The sequence below is a fragment of the Mytilus galloprovincialis genome, chromosome 1 (assembly GCF_965363235.1).
Source record: "Mytilus galloprovincialis chromosome 1, xbMytGall1.hap1.1, whole genome shotgun sequence".
Lineage (NCBI taxonomy): Eukaryota > Metazoa > Mollusca > Bivalvia > Mytilida > Mytilidae > Mytilus > Mytilus galloprovincialis.
The window spans coordinates 45,862,375-45,880,769 of record NC_134838.1 but is presented as its reverse complement, the minus strand read 5'-3'; the positions used below and the strand labels follow the sequence as shown (position 1 = coordinate 45,880,769).

The 18,395-nt window shown below is 29.2% G+C and overlaps 1 protein-coding gene across 1 annotated transcript; it reads right to left on the bottom strand.

The window, feature by feature from the left end:
• Positions 1 to 571: 571 nt before the first annotated feature.
• LOC143061112 (uncharacterized) lies at positions 572 to 12,361 on the bottom strand. The gene is made up of 8 exons (XM_076233676.1): positions 12,278 to 12,361; positions 9,338 to 9,423; positions 8,567 to 8,635; positions 8,167 to 8,360; positions 7,611 to 7,682; positions 6,789 to 6,843; positions 4,879 to 5,269; positions 572 to 581 (listed from the first exon to the last, which is right to left on the bottom strand). The coding sequence occupies exons 2-8, from the start codon at positions 9,402 to 9,404 to the stop codon at positions 572 to 574; spliced, it is 858 nt and encodes a 285-aa protein (XP_076089791.1). The 5' UTR covers positions 9,405 to 9,423; positions 12,278 to 12,361.
• Between the last annotated feature and the right edge of the window lie 6,034 nt (positions 12,362 to 18,395).

Here is an 18,395-nt window from a genome sequence, read left to right as displayed (position 1 = left end):
TTTCAAAAATTGTGTAATTGTGTTGAGTTTATTTGGCATTAGATTTTAAACTATAAGTATTGTTGAATAGATATAAGTTATACGTTTTTTTTTAATTATGTAAGAAGAAATTAAAGGTGAGAAGAATAAAGGTCATGGGGGCAGCAAACACGACCACCCTTTTTCCCCAAAAATTACAAGAAATACATATTAATAAATTGTCCCCAATTATTGGAAAAAATGTCTGTATAATATGTCAACCTCTAAATCACAACGAGTCGTCTAAGTTGAGATTAGCTTAGCAGACTTTCAAAGATTTGTTATCAACTAAAAAAAAAAACATACGACAAGAGTATTTAGATTTCACAAACGACAAGCACAGACGATTTGCCTGACTTGGAACAGACACGTAAACATGTGGCGAGAAAGACAATCATATTATTCCATACAAAACAATCACAAATAATATTGTATTAAAAAATTACCACAGCAATTGATCCTTAAATTGTTAAATCCATAAATCAAAACCCCTGGACTGTAGAGGGTAATCATTTCATTACAATATTAAGAAAAATACTTCCTATAATTCCTGCTATTTATTTCTGAAAAATGTTATAATACTTAACTTGTTATAGGACCTAACAGCAATAACCACATAGCTTGATTTCTGTTTGTCTATTATGAGAACTGATGTTTCAAAGATTAAAAAAACTTATTTTCGGAAATTTGTGGCTCCTAAATACTGAAGCCGATAAGGGTCATTCGAAAAAAAAAAATATGTCGTAATAACGACGTAGTATCTCGTAATTATGGCATATTATATCGTAATAACGACATGGCTTTGTCGTAATCACGACATATTATGTGGAAATAACGATATCGCTATGTCTTAGTAAGGACATAATTATGTTGTAATAACTACATACTTATGTTGTAATAACGACAAACGTATGTTGGAATAACGACATCCTTATGTAGTATTAATGACATTCTTATGTCGTAATAACGCCATCCTTATGTCGGTATAAGGAGATCGCTATATCGTTATTGAGACACCGCTATATATAAAAATCTATCTACTGTTAACAATATTTAATTGGTGTATGGAAAAAGCATGATAAAAGGTCTCTAAACCAACATCGCTTATGGTGCAGTGCTATTATTAAGGGCAATTGGATTTTCAAATCTATTAATCGAGCAAACGAAGCAATTCTATTGGTAAATAAAATTTGATATATAGAGAACAACATTCGTCAATCAAACTAATTTAACGGAACACTATGATGGGATATACGACATAACATGTATGTGTGTGCTAAAAAGATGTGCTGTTCACTGATATGATCTCGCATTTATCAGCAAAAATGACGAATAAGATTTGAATAATTCTTAAAATTTCTGAAGAACTAATCGTACTTTCTATGATTTAACTGCAATACCAAGTACTTAAAGTACATCATTTGGTGTACACCTTATATTGGTGGACTTTTGATTAGTGTCTTAACACGAAGAAAGTGTTTCGGTTTGAATGGCGTTTCCATCGTAAACATTACAACACTCATCAAATATTCCAGACTTGCAATTTAGCATGCTTATATATGCAAATAAAAGCTTGTGTTCAAAATAATGAATTATATCAATCGAGAAACCCGACATCGTGCAGTAGCGTAGGGAAACGACATTTGTAAATGCTGACTATCTCATTTCTTCTTTTTCTTAGATATTATATCCTAAATCATACTTACGTGATCTATAGATGTGACAAACAGTAAAGATACAATGTATATGTTGTGTACAAGTTATCATTTTGTACAAATTATAATTTGTACAAAAATATTGTACAAATTATAATTTGTATTTTGACTTTGTACAAATTGTAATTTGTACAAAAAGTGCTTGTGCAAATTACAATTTGTACAAAAACGGGCAAAAAATCACTTATAACTTGTACAATTAATTATCACATGGATTTTTGTGAAAAAAGCATTGATACACATTATTGAATTGCTATTAAATGACCTCACAGTACATCTAAGTTACAAAATTCAAAAGTAGTTCTATATCATTCGTTTAAGCAGGTGATGAAGTGATTTATGGAATCGGGTATTGCACAACATTTTTTGACTCTCAAATCGATGACGACCTGATTTACAGGCAAATTTTAACTGCTTCACATAGCAAGCGTTGGAGCTCATGAACCGTTGCTGTGAATAACAATGTGTATTTCACTGCCTCAGTTAGGCGTTTAGACAAATAAATATCCCAGAAAGAAAGCCAGATTAAACCCACGATCTGGTTAGAATATGACTTTGCTAAAGTCAGGAATATGTCAGTTGTTTTTCTGCCGTTTTTTTATCAATGTTTTTTTCTTCAACAAGGATCTTTGTTTTATAAATATCTTTGACCGTGTGCATAAAACTTAACCGAAATCAGTTGAGGCAATACAAACTTTAAAAACAAAAAACAACTTATGCAGAACAGACAGACGGACTTTTATTTTTATAAGAAAACTAGTTGGTGTAGTATAATAAAATCATCAGACCTAATGGCATTGAATTAACCATTTATCTTTTCACAAACAAAATTGAAGTAGAATAAGTCATGTAAATCCAATCTTTTGATGTACCAATTACAAATATAAATCATCACTTGTTTAAAGAAATCTTTGATTGTTTCCTTGGACTTTTTGAAATAACGAATAAGTGGCAACAAATCTTTCGAGATCCTTTTCACGATCTTTCACGATCCATAATATCAAATTTTACAAATATACTCATTTTTGAAAAGTTTCTAAATTTAAAAAAAAAATCAAAATAGCAACAAGAAGTAATTATGCAGTACTATTGAATGATACTTTTCCTAAAATCAATCTGCCTTTAGTAGTTGTGTGAAAACGGTGTATTTTGTTAATAAGGTTTAATGACAAGACAAGACAAGACAAATACTTTATTAGAGTCTCACCTCAAAATTGACTTACATTTATACATTAATAAAATCACAATAATATTTAAAACAACATGAGCCACTTTTAAAAGAGTTATGAGAGACTATAAAAAAAAAACATTTCTACAAAACACATTATTATCTACAATTATATAAAATACCTTTTCTCTTTAATAATACATCATAGCAGATTTTGGCTAAAAAGTAACACACATTTTCATCAGTGAATAAAAATTTGAATTTATCATCATCAGACAAATTAACAAAATCACAATTAAAAGAGCTAGCATGTCTAAATAAAATAGCTCGTAAATCTGCATATACTGGGCAGTTAATTAATACATGTTTCTCATCTTCAATAATGTTATTTTTCTTACATTGCTCATTAAAACATAATCTATTGTCAACCATAATGCCTTCATATCGACCAGTTTCTATTTTCAGAGGTGCAACACCACATTTAAATTTGCATATGCACTCTTATATTTTCCAGGCATATTAATACTTAAATATTTTTCTCTATAAAAACATTGCTTAACATTCTATACGTTCGCAATTTACTTCTTTCATTGTACATTAAGTCAGAGTACCACTTCTCTTTGTATCTACAAAAATTTTCATGTTCAATTTGTTTAATTGTATTTTTATCAATAGAAAAATCAGTATTACATAAAAACTCCATATCCATTTCTTTAAATTTCACATTGACTCTATAATTCCAATTAAGGTGTGGTCAGTAAATTACAATTCTTTCCTGTGAATCAATGCATTTTTCACCAAAATTCATATTTAAAACTGTTGTACAAGTTATAAGTGAATTTTGGTCAAATTTTGTACAAATTGTAATTTGTACAGGCACTTTTTGTACAAATTATAATTTGTACAAATGCAAAATACAAATTATAATTTGCACAATATTTTTGTACAAATCATAATTTGTACAAAATGATAACTTGTACACAACATATATACAACAAAGAATAAACAGTTTTCGAGCAGAACCATTCAGGAAAACCGAGCGCTAGGAACAAGCCAAAACAAACGACTGAGTTCAAGCATAAATTATTTATTATAATATACATCAAAACAGTATTTAGTGGCATTAAAACAAATATCAACAGGAAAAACTCAGTTAATGTCTGTAAATGAATCATCGTGAATGATATTGCATTAACACGGTGTGCTGAAAAAGGTTCTTTTTTGTTGTTGAGTATAAGTACTAACGTGAGGACTTCAATTTGGCGTCACACTAAAGTGAGACAACAACTTTATGACATGTCAACCGTGATGTCGAGGACAGATGGTGTATGTAGCCAATAGAATAACGTAACATGAAAACAGTCAGTGCCAATTCTAATATGATTTATTTCAATGTTTTAAGCATTTTAGAATTTTACAAAGGAGCCATTTTGGACATCATCACTGTGTTCCAATTGGTTAAAGTGTTAGTATATAGCAGTAAGTAGTAAAAACAAATCCGCATTTAGGACTGCTTCAGAGATGAATAAGTTGAAATTCAAAAAATCATTATATCTTCTAACAATTTCTCAGTGTATTATTGATTGATTTGATTCAGTGCTTTCTATTTCTATTCGATTTAAAAAGTTATAAAATTTGTTAATACTTTCTTGCACTGTGCCAGAAAGAGCAACCAACTTCGGTAAAATGCTCGTGAAAATATTTGAAGTGTCAAAATTAAGAATGAATAACTCTAAATCCTCTCCGAACAACATAAAATATGTATGTAGAAAAAGATCTTTATCTTTCATTATCTTGTTTATCAATATTATTAATATATTTGTTTTTACTCCGTTGATATTGCTTTTTCCTAACATATCTTTTACTACAATGCTATTGAGAACGAGTATGTTTGTTCTATTTCCTAGCTTATGGTCTTGAAATGAGTATCCAGTTGGAGCTTCCACAACAATGGCTGCAGGATCCAACACTTCAAACTTAAAAACGGCGGTAGGTATAAATGGTAATAACTCCTCAATGAATGCCTTGTCAGAATTTAATGATATGATATTGATAGTCTTCGTAGATTTGCTTTCCTGTTTTCCTTGATTTGAAGTTATCTGAAATTGCCTGGAAAGCGGCATTACGTTGTGATTCACTGAATACATGTTGGGATTATTTTCGACGTCTTTTCCTACATTTGAATACTGGATATTTCTGTTGTTCAGTGGTGATTCTTGTTTAGTTTTATTGTATCTGCAGACCGCAATAAAAGCACCAACTGCCATTATTACAACAAAAGCGCTCATAACAACTGCAACATACAACCATTTTATTGGCTCGTCTTTTTCTTTACTCGTGGGACTTGTCACGACAGCCGGTGGTATTTCTGAAAATTAAAATAAATTAAATTTGTGTATCCCTTTGCTCTTATGTGGAACGAAGAAGTACTTTAAAAAGCAACAGTCAAAATTATGAATCCTTTTTTTCAAATTCAAGTTAAATGTTTCGCATAATTTCATTTTCAATTCATAAATTTGATTTTTGAATGTAATGAACATGATGAAAAACAAAAAGTTCACTTATTCAAATTTATAAATCCAATGTAAAATGATATATCAATTTTTCAAATTAAACGAATATATTCTATCAGTATTACCGGCTATATATTGATACTGCAGATGCTACCACAACTGCATAATCCATTGTATTATAATTACAATTAGAACTGCATACAAAAATCTACTGTACATCATGATAGCAAAACAATTGATTTTTAATGACTACCAAGAACACAGATTCTATATTATCTTGGGTAGGTATAGCCGGAAATAGGGTGTGAACAAATGAAGTATATCATTAGAAGTTTTCTCTGAAATGTTAGGTTTATTTTTAAATTCTAGAACGCATACTTCTTTCTTGCATATTTTTTGGATTAATCGTTTCCACCACGGAATTTAACTAAAAATTTAATTCAGTTTTATTTTATTACCTTGCATCTGAATTTTCGGTGATATATCCTACTATATCTTTAGGCTGATATTTAGTTTTTCCCTCTTACGCTAAGCGTTTTATTCATTTGTAATTTCTAAAACGAATATTCTATAAAAGTTTAAACGGACGTGTATGAATGTGATAACCCTCCCCAACCCACCATTAATAAAAAAGATTTCGATTAGTCAGATTGTTCAAAATAAAGATTGTAAATAACAGATTTCATTTCAGCATGTTCGGTCCTGTGATCATAATCTGAAAAACCATGACCATTGTACATATCTTCATAGTCGTATCGTCATCATCTGGCATCTGGAAGAATCGATTTACATTTGAAGTCTCGATAAATATTGTGTTCCCGTGTACCTCGCGGTCTACACAACACTTCAATCAGTTTAAAGGGTAAAGTTTGATTTATTTTGTATAGAAGATGCAGTCTGCACAATGGCCACATATAAGCCTAATAATATAAAAATATCTCTTTTGTTACTCTGGTTATACCTCTTTCCTCGACGGCTTAATCTTTAGGATTGTAACACAGTAAATTATGTAAAGTATCTTAAAATAAGTAGTCAGTACTTGAATTTTCAACATAGGAATGTAGCAGGAGACTATTTCCTGTCAACACACCGAAACTACGGTAAAACTATTTCTCGGTGCTCGAATTACAACATTGTGCTTGAAACACTTAATCCCGTTTGGATTATTTCGGAGTCTTTAACAATTGTACTGAAATCAAATTTATATTATTATGGCTGTAACGGGTCAATTCTACATCCTTTTGAAGTTCTTCCGATTCTCTCAGATTTTGTTTTTCACCATGATTTGTATCTGCTTCGTCGAGTTTTAAGATTGATAACAGTAAACTTCCGTTGCCTTATCTGAATGTATTAATAACTTGACAAATACCTTACCCATATCCGGCATGAATTCACAGAAATCATCACAACTTGTACATCTTGGCTGAATCTAAAGAGGGTGAAATGGAATTATATGACCTATATATTTTCATAATTGGTTATTATCTTTAATGTTTAAGTCATATATGAAACGAGTGACTGGTGAAAAATAATGTTTATCCAATTCTTGAACCAATGCATGTATATATCACAAACTTGATCTTTTGTGCATCATTTTTACGCATCTTTATCGTATAATCGCAAAATAAAATTGATCTCGATCTGTAATGATGTGAAAGTATGGCAGCTAACTAATTGTCGTGTTTTGAAACCGTAGATTACAGATCGTCACCTTAGTAAACAATCAACAAAGAAGCATGAATATTGAGCACGTGTATAACGTTTACAATAAGATAATAGTTTATTTCAATGACAGATCCATGCGTATTGCGATCACCAGCTTTTTACGAGAAAGGTCACGCTGAGTTCACTGCATACGAAAAACAATATTTCGAATTGTTTACTGGAAGCAAACAATTACAAATGAGTAATTGATTTTAAAATTTGGAAAATTATAGAATTTTCTTGAAAAAAGTATTTGCACATAATTTTTAAAAACTAGCTATTTATTTATAAAAAATATATGCATCCTTTTTTTTAATTAAAAGTTTCATATGGCTTTGAATATCTGTACAATCCTATTGAAAATATAACAATATTTAAAAAGAAAACAGTACATCTTAACGGTTACATTTTAACTAAATTGGCTACTACGATGAAATACAATTTCCTAAAAGTATATGTTGGCAATGACGATTTTTTTTATTGCTTTCTTACCGATACTGTGTACCGTTTGTTCAATTTTAGTTGATGATGAAGTGCACCTGTCAACTCGTACAAAGGAAATATCTGAAATGGAGCAAAACAATGTTTTTTTTCAAATAAATGCAATAATGGCCCATTGTCACTAGACCTGTAGTACGCACTTCTATGTTGACATAACTTATCATTGAAATTGTCATATTTATAAATTGAACTATAACAAAATTGAAATTATTCGAAAAGCTAAAGATTACCGTAGCTTATTTTGTAAAACCTTTCAGCATTTTAATTCTTCAATGATCTTCAATTTCGTACTTTTTTATTCGAGCGACTATGATGGGTCTTTTGTCTTTTCTGACAAACAAAATGTTGGTTTATTGGAAGTAGGTGGTTATTTTCAACATGCAAGAATCAAAATAATAAATCGGCACTATAACTTGGTACAGTTACCTATGGCAAGAGAATCAGGGTTTGATCACTTAGTGTTATCCTTCAGTTATTTTTGTAAGAGCAATCAAAAATCACGTTTACTTGAATTGTTCTCATTCACAAACACTATCATGTAAATTACCTCTGATCTATTTTCAGTTTTATGATTAATGTAGACCTCTGTACTGCCGATGATTTTTTCCTCTTCATCTTGAAACCAAATTTCAAACCCTAATTTATAGAAATGGCATTTTTGCAAAAGTTTTTCACAAGATGAGAATGTAACTTCCAAGTATTCTCTGTTGATTTTAGCATCCAAACATCTGCAGAAACATACTACAAAAAATTGTGAATTTATAGAGATAAAAAGTAAACAACAAAACAAACTTCAAAGAAATTCAAAACAGAAAGTCCCATAGCAATGGCAAAAGCAAAAGCTCATAAACATCAAACGAATGACAAACAACTGTCATATATTAATATGTTGTATCGAGTTATATTCGATTTATTTTATTCTTTTAACTTTTGTGTCATAACCATACCTGTTGCATTTAAGTTAGGGTGCCGACAGTCAATATTGGTTATTGCAGAACATAAGTGAACTCCGGCAGCTGAAAAAATGAAATCAGTGGAATCAAATTCATTGGAATAGTTAGATCTATTTATTTATTTTTTTAGTTCTATGAATATGGCGGCGTTTTACGTTTCCGCAATTTAGCACTACGCTTCCGCATAAAAAATCCTACGTTTCCGCATTTTTCTAGTACTCTTTTCCGCATTATTTTTACATTGTTTTTGTTAAAGGTTATTTACGTTTCCGCATTTTTATTTTTAATGTATGCCTCTTCCCTTTTTTTATATAAATATGAAAACAGTTTTGCCAGTCTATGTTAAAAAAAAATCGGAAAATAGTACTGAGTTTGTGCGTTGCTTCCATGAATCACTAGTGTTTCTATGATAATGATAACCCTTAAATTACACAAAAGGCTTATTGCTATCTGCCTTCAATCAACCAGAATTATTTGTCAACGCATTTATCATTTCTAATACAGTAACAAAAAAACGTTAAAAACTATACACTACAGAGACTTTTAAATAAAAATGAATATGAAAATCCTTGTTATTTTTTGTTTTTTTTTTATTTCTTACAGTTATATCTCATTTCTTAAAAAAAGAATACTTTAGTAAGAAATTACTTTCTGTTTGCCGCTTTTGTGCATGCCAGTTAATACACTATAATCTGGGACATAGAAAATATATACATTTGTGTCATTAGCAAAAAGTCAAATGTCCACAAACTGTCGTTGACCTACCTTCAGCATTAGCAATTATAAATACAGCAACAAGATGCATGTTGAATTTTACTTTCATTGTTGACATTTATATGCGTTGTACTAAGCTGAAAAGAATTTGTAAGAACATTTAATCATGTATAAGTAGAACTGGGACCAGTAGATAATGCATTAATCCCAGAATAGACATTTGTCAAATAGAGGTAATTGTTTGGCATTGATTAAATAGAAATAGAAAATGGATTTTTGTAATTCATTTCCGCTATTTCACTGTTTCCACGCGGAAGAAGTTTGGTTTTTAATCACAGTTAATTGGACAACGTAAAAAGAATAATCAAAAACGTATCTCATGATCTTTGATACACTTTTCATACACGATGATTTCAGAATTAAAACGGCGTTGTTTTTTAAATGTTTAAGGATATTTTATCAGTATTTGTTTGCTTTTTCTATAAGATCTTTTTACGAAGATTTATAGGGGCATTATCTACAAGTTAGACAAACACTGATGAGTCTTATGTAGACGAAACGCGCATCTGACGTACCAACTTTAAAGCCTGGTAATTTATTCTAATAAATCCGTCTTTGCACTATATACGGTTGACCTATTACTAAACATATTTGAGAAACTGACAAAATCACAAAAACTTAACTTTGCTCAATGATCTATGAAAATTGGAAAGTGGTCAAATAAACCACGTCAAATGTACATTTTACCATTATAGAATCATTTTATATACTAAATATGATTGACCATGTTAAAGGATTATAGGTTTACTAACAGTAGTACCACATCTTTTTTTATATATAAAAATGATGTCAAAGTCGGGTGGATCTGTCTCACAACCATGTATACCTATCAACAGACTTGGGGTCAATCACATTGGAATGTAATTAATTAAATTACAGATTACATAGCAAAAATGATCAATTACACTAATTACACATTTGAAAATGCCTGTACCAAGTCAGGAATATGACAGTTCTTGTCCATTCTTTTTTGATGCGTTTTGTTATTTGATTTTGCCATGTGATTATGGACTTTCCAAATTGATTTTCCTCTGAGTTCAGTATTTTTGTGATTTTACTTTTTATACAGTTTTTGAAATGTAATTAATTAAATTACAATTACTTTACTAAAGTAATTAATTAAATTACACATTACATTTCATCATGATATTTTTTAACAATTTTATACAGGTATATAAAATGCATGTGTAAAATATTCGTGTAGGCATAGTTTAAGCGTTGCAATTGATAATCATTAGTAATTTTAATGTTTTGTCATTTAGTCTGAATCTCTCTTGTCTGAACACTTTAACAGCAATTCTAAACAGTCTTTCGACAGGAGCTTTTGTCACAGATATTGCTTGATCAGAAGATGGAAGTTCCATGATCAGAAGATCATCATATTGATAGGAGAGGGAATTTGTTCCTATTAACTTGCCAATACATTAAGGGGTATTTTGACATCTCAGAAATGAAGTCATTTAAATTAATCATAATTAAACAAATATTTTTTTAATTTTAAAAATATTAAAAGTGTGCTTGTCACAATATTGAAAATAATTTTTAGTTCAAACAATGTATATAATGTCTAAATATTAGCAATATTTTGCTAATTAGATAAAATACATGTAATAGTGGCATTTCCCCTGGACATTTTAATCTGATTAATTGCTGTTTGTTTTTACAGCTGTTAATTTTTATTTCTATAATCCTTTTGTGCATACTAATTTAACCAAATGATTGTGTGCAGTGTTTTTAAATTCTAAATGAACTGTCTAAGAAATATTTTTCACAGTGACACATTTTTTTGTTTTTGTTTAACAAGGTGATTAATTACTTATCAATCTATTAAGTTAAAAGATCTTTCTTAAAAACTGAACAACACTAATGTATGATCCTCACATTTTTTATTTTTTTAAAATTATAAGACTATTAAAAAAAAGTCTAGGTCAAATAAATAATTTAAAAACGTCAGATTAAATTACAGACTTCATATATTAAAAAAGTATGTGAAATCAATATTTGAAAAAATAAATATAATTTTACAATTTATATTATTAAACACAAATCCTTATCTTGAACACCATAAAAGTACATGTAATTGAAATGTAATTCAAAAGTAATTGAGCAATACATGCTTTTTTCAATGTAATTAATTTAATTACCATTACATTTAATTAAAAAAAAATGCTCAATTACACATTACATTCAGTAACAAGGAAAATTGTAATGCATTACACTTAATTACCATTACATTTTCAATTACCCCATCCCTGCATATCAATGAATATTTATTCCAAATAGAGGCAAACGACAACTGACTTATGTCTGATGAAAACTTCAAACGATACGTAGTTATTAAAGGTACCAGGATTATAATTTGATACGACAGACACGCTTTATGTCTTCATAAAACTCAGAAGTGACGCTCAGATAAAAATAGTTATTACGCCAAACCCGTATAAAATTGAAGAGCATTGAGGACCCAAAATTCCTAAAAGTTGGTCAAATACGGCTAAGGTAATATATGCCTGGGATAAGAAAATCCTTAGAATTTGATTAACGTATACTTTCGCAAACGGTTGATTTATAAAAATTACCATATAATTGATATTCATGTCAACACCGAAGTGCTGACTACTGGGTTGGTGATACTCTCGCGTGTATATATCTTTTTAAAATCTAATTTGAGTATTCAAGTTCTTGAATTTATTTATAGATACTCGAAAACATTAACTTAAACATGTTAAAGTAAGTATCAAACACAATCCTGTTTAAAGGAGTGCAACTTCAACAAAATAAACGTTACAATGACGAATTAGATCTATTAAAGGTTATTAAATAAAGATCTTTTAATTCCAAAATATGTTATATTCAATGTCAGAGGTTGCATTGCAATGACGAATGTTTGATGTGAAATTAGTAGACAAAATATAAATGTAATATATTCACCTGCAAAAGTATCCATATCAACCGTCGTCCATTTTGTCATTGTGATTCACATTATTTCATGTTTATGTACGTCTTCAAAATTTCATTTAATAATTGGAATACAATAATACGTTAATTCGTTTAAAGGTAATTTCTCAATGGACAACTTTTTAGAATTGGAAAAACCATCACAGAGGTTAAATTCTTGTTTTTGTAAACATGTAAACAGCATAATTATGGCATGAAAGTTCAATGTCATTTGCGAGTAGCCAAGCCGTAATCCTTTGATAATGGTTAAATTTTAAAAGTAATTATAAAAATGATTCGCATGGCTTTTAAATGTAAATGAAAAAAGTAAAATAAATGAATTATTGCTTATTAAATTACGATTAAAAATTTGAATACACGAATTCATTTAAATTAAAAAGGCCGTAGTTTAAAGGGCATTCTTCAATAGTGTCTTTATCCGTGCTAGTGGGTTAAATCCAATTGGAACTGCTGTTCGTTATTTACTCTTGTATCACTTCAAAAGGTTGCAAAATAATAAACAAATGGACGGTGGTCACCTACCAGAAGCTTTGCACTATAATTTTTTTTTATTACTATTGGTTGTGAATTGCAAGTCCCAAAATGACTAGCTATTCATATTCTATATAAACCCTGATTTATTAAGAATATTATTTTTAGACATTTTAAACCTGTTTTATTGTGTTGTCCTTCTTAATGCATTTTTGTACATTTGGTCCCCAAAATTATCAATCTAGCTAAAATTTAGAGTGTCTGATAATAGTCTAATTGGCAAGAATACCAGATTTTGTTATTCATATTTATCCTGAATCTGAACATTTCTCAGACAACTCGTCATTTATTTCGTCTTGTGCTCCTTTACAAATTAGACTAATTTCATCATCAGTTTCTTTCTATCTGTTTCAAGATAATTTGCCAACACGTAAAAATGCATTGGTTTGCACCTGTCCTAAGTCAGGCATCTGATGTTCAATAGTTGTCGTTTGTTGGTGTGGTTCATCAGTGTTTCTCGTTACTCTTTTTTTTTGTTATATCAATCAGACCATTGGTTTTCCCGTTTGAATGGTTTTGCACTTCTTATTTTGGGGTCCTTTGTAGCTTGATGTTCCGTGTGAGCTAACGCTTCGTGTTGAAGACATTACTTTTACCTATAATGGTTTACTTTGACAAATTGTGATTGGGATGGGGGGTATCTAATTTGCACTCGTTTCACATCTCCTTATACCTATATACAAATTATTTAAGGCCAATTAGTCTAATGATTTTTTTTTTTTTTTTTAATTTTATATAGAAAGTAGGGAGATGTTGACATTCTTAACATGTATGTCCTATTTGTTTATTTTAGCTTTTAAATGTGATATCAATTATAATTTTGAAATATAAGCTAGTATCTTGCATTAACGCTGTAGTTCTATTTAATTTGGTTGGTGGATAAGTAGTAAAAAACACATTTGGATTTGAACTGTGTTTTAGACAAACACATACTAACAAATAGACAAACAAATGGACGACTTTTTTCTGTCTTTGTTATAGCTTCGTTCTGAAGGTATATTTGAGAAAAAGTACTGACATCCCTCAAGAACATCATTATTATAAGTCATAGGTCGAATATAAGTAAACAATATTGTTTTATGTCAGAATAACATTATTTTTACCAAGAAACAGAATATATTGAAGATTCTAGACCACATCCCTTTTATGATTAGTTTGTTTCTCTGTGTGTTACATTTTAATGTTGTGTCGTTGTTCTCCTCTTATGTTTAATGCGTCTCCCTCAGTTTTAGTTTGTAACCCGGATTTGTTTTTTTCTATCGATTTGTGAGTTTTAAAAAACGGTATACTATACTGTTGCCTTTATTTACATACAAAACATAAGTTCGTTTTTACTTCTAAGTATGAAGTTTTTAAAACTTTTTTTAAGGGTCAGTTGAAAACAAAACTTTAAGACAAAAGAGATGATTTCAGCATTCCAATTGTGAACTTTCCATTTCTAAGTAGCAAAATTCCAGCAGTACCTCCATACGGGGTATATATCACCCAAATAATACGATATTCCCGTGCTTGTATTTCCTATCATGATTTTCTTGATAGAGGGTTGCTGCTCACAAGGCCTTCACGAGTTGGTTGACAATTATGGAATAATCGTTACACAGATGATATGGCATTTTCCTTACACCATAACTACAATCCCCTTCCCTTTCATGAATGTGACCTACCGAATTAGACTATTTACCGGGTTTGTAATAACATGAGCAACATGACGGGTGCCACATGTGGAGCAGGATCTGCCTACCCTTCCCGAGCACCTGAGATCACCCCCAGTTTTTGGTGGTGTTTCATGTTGCTTAGACTTTAGTTTTCTATGTTGTGTCATGTGTACTAATATTTGTCTGTGTCTTTTAATTTTTTAGTCATGGCGTTGTCAGTTTATTTAAGATTAATGAGTTTGACTCTCCCTCTGGTATCTTTAGTCCCTCTTTTTTAACAATTATACCCCTGTATTTTTGTTCACTTCCTTTGACATATCCTGCTTGCTAATGTAAAAGAAATTTAGTTTTAATTGTCTCAGAAAAAAATTACTTAGATAACCTGATCACACTTTGGTAGCTCATTTTAGGTATGGAAGTTGATATGTATTTTATCATTTAGCTTTCCAACTTCTTGTAATGATGAAAATTAATCCAGAAAAGTGATTGAAAAAAGAATCCTTGTGTGGCTTCATCATTTTTTCACATCATTAATCTAATAAATGTTTCATGAATGTTTACCAATCTCCAAATAAATGTATGAAAACCATAAAAACTACCTGCAGTCATATAAATGTACAATTTCTAAACCTGCACTTGTGCACTGTACACATAAAAACAACAAAAATAAGAACTAAATATTTTATTAAAATTTTGACATTTTATATAAAGCCTATCATAATGTTTCAATTATACCAAAGTATCTTTTGATTACAATATTCTTGTGACTTGTACAAGTCTGCTTTTGTTAATTCAAAAGCTAAACAATTATCATATTCACCATCTACAAAATGGTAATTGAGCCTTAGAAAGCAGAATTTATTCACATAATTATTGGTGACTTTATATTTCTAATATTGTTAATAGGGTTGAATGTTAAAGGAGAAAAAAGTTTTATGAAGGCTACATAAAATGATTTATAAATATTTAAAAGATGATAGGATTGCAATATGTTAACATGTGACCCTTGAACAAGTTAATATCCAGCAAATATGAGCACAGTATGATTTTTGACATGGTAATGCATAGGACATAATATTGTAATGTATAAATAATTGCATTTTCTCCAGGAATTTTCATGACATCAGTAGGTAAATCGTTTTAACTGAAAATAATGTGCTAAAAAACAAGTGATAATAAATCATACAAATTCACTTTAATATATCTCTATTAAATTTGCCTTAATACAAAATTCAATGAAGACAAGGAAATGTTTTTAAAAATATAAACACTATACTTTTTTTAAACTTGAATTGAGGACTCATTTCACAATTCCAGTAATATAATAAGCATATAAATGCCTTCTTGTTAAACAGACAAAAAACACAATAATCTATTGAAAATGACATAATTGTAATGCAACGATAAAGCTTTGTAACATAAGGAAATATTTCAATGTTTCACTCCTTTTTGCTTTAAAACATGCATTAAAATGAACTCTACTTACTATATGTCATGTTAGAAGAAAAAAACAAGTACAGTGTAACATCAAAATACACATAATACTTCAGAAGCTACATTATTAATAAATTTGGAGTATACTGTTAAAAGGGATACACTTCAAGAATCCACAGCTTAACAAATCATACTTAAAAAAAAATGTATAAAACCCTAATTGATATGACAGCAAACAACTTCTTTGTTAAAAAATGTTTGGTATTATGTTTCAACCTTTTTCATAGTGAAAGTCCCTTCAATCTTTATATGAATTTTTCCATTTTAGCAATATTCTGCACGTGATTTTAGAAAGTGGCATATCTAAAATTTGAAAAAAGCTGTATAATTATAAAACAATTAAAACTTTTTTCAACACTTTAAATGATAAAAATGTAACAGAAAGTTTAAGCAGAGACTTTTTTTTATAGAATATTATGTTTGGCACTAAAGAAATACATTTTATGAGAGAAAAAAAAACATTTTGGCAATTAAAAGACTGCATGAATGAAAGTTTTACATGGATCACAATAAATATGTACTGGTACACTTTTTGGGATTTCCTATGTAAGATTATTTCATAATGTTATGTGATAAAATGCTTCATTTCATTTTGAGCTACAAAATACCTCAATAATTCAGCAGTTTTTAAAAAAAATATATTGAAATTAATTAAATAAACAATTAAGAAGATCAGAAAAAGAACCTATATGCATTAAGAAAAAAAAAGCATTTACCTATGCTAGGCCAATGCTAAAGCAACACTAATCTGTAAATTGGAATATTTCAAAGGCCTCAAACAGTTTTATATTCTTGTATCAATTTAATCGCAATCATATTTCATATCACATAGCATTGAATTTTAATTAACTGTAAATTTCTTAAAGCTGAATTACGATTTTCCTCGTAAAGAAATAAATAAAGAAAAATTAACAACAGGTATATTATTTTAGCAAATTATTGGAAAAAAGCTTCAGGAATAAAACAACTTATTCATAGACCTTTTGCTTTCTATGTTAAATTATACATTCTGAAGCATTTTTAGCTATTTTGTCTGAAGTTCCAATGAAGTTGCAGTTATTTCATAGCAAAACAATATCTTATTCTGACTTGTTCTAAATATTTCAACATATCTTAAATTGCATCTCAGAGTGCGTTTGTTCCGGGAAGATGAATTAATACAGGTACATTGTACTTCTGATCAAAATTCTTCCCATTGTAATTTCATATATTTATCTTATTATTTAAAACAAACTTTCATCTATGATCCTAAGACCTTGAGCTTTCATTTGATTCTAAAATTACCTAAATATTTTACTTTTTAATAAAGTTGAGGCTCTGTGTAAGGACTATTTTGGTTAAATATGTACTACTTTTGTATGTTCTTAATGACTTTGCCCAAATGAGTGGTTCTATACCTTGATCTAAAAGGAAAATGTGTTATCTTTAGAAAAAACAACTTTTAGAATATAACAGACTTTTACTGTATACAATTGATACATAAATTTATACTTTTGGTATATTTATACAATTGGTACATTTAGACAATTGGTATATTTATACATTTAATCATATTTCTATATATAAATATATATGAGACAACATATCCTTTTATATCATATTTGTCTAAAGTTTATTATAATAAAAGTAATTTATAAGATTTGATTGTCAATTATAATGAATCACATTTCGTATATTTAATAAAAATGTGTTCATAATCTATACATGGATACAAGAGTTGGTGTTAATTTTTCACATATCCACTGGAAAATTTTTTTTCCATAATACATAATAATTGTTACCCATGAAAATAAATGAACATTTTCTACAATTATTCAAAAAAGACATTTGTTAACCTTATGGATATCTAAATATAATTAAAAAAAAAAGGATAAATCCACTCACTAAGCTATGCAGCTGCCATATTTAAGCTACAGATTTAAAGTTCGCCCAACCGTATCAAATGATCTACCAACCTCTTAATATCCCCCTCTGTCCTACTAGGAGCATTAAATTACTGGATAAAGTTTTAAATACCCCAACTAATTTTTCTAAAGTGACTAATATAACTAAAAAAAGTCCATTAATTTTACATATATTGTTTTTATGGTACGTATTTGAAAGCAAAACTTTCAATGTTATCAATCAAAATTAACACAGAAAAAAATGAACTGCCCCTTCTTAGGCTAAAAATTGGGAACATACCCCAATATTGTCTATCCCATTTGGATATGGAATCTTAAAATATTTAAATGTTTATTGATTGAGATGAAATTCTACAACTAATCATATGAAAAATGAAAATGCATCCAAAAAACAAACAAAAAATAATAAAAAGACAACATACTTTGTTCACATACATTAAGTACAAGACAAATAAAATGGCACAAACAATGACTAAAATCAAAACACCAATAGTCAGCAAATACAAT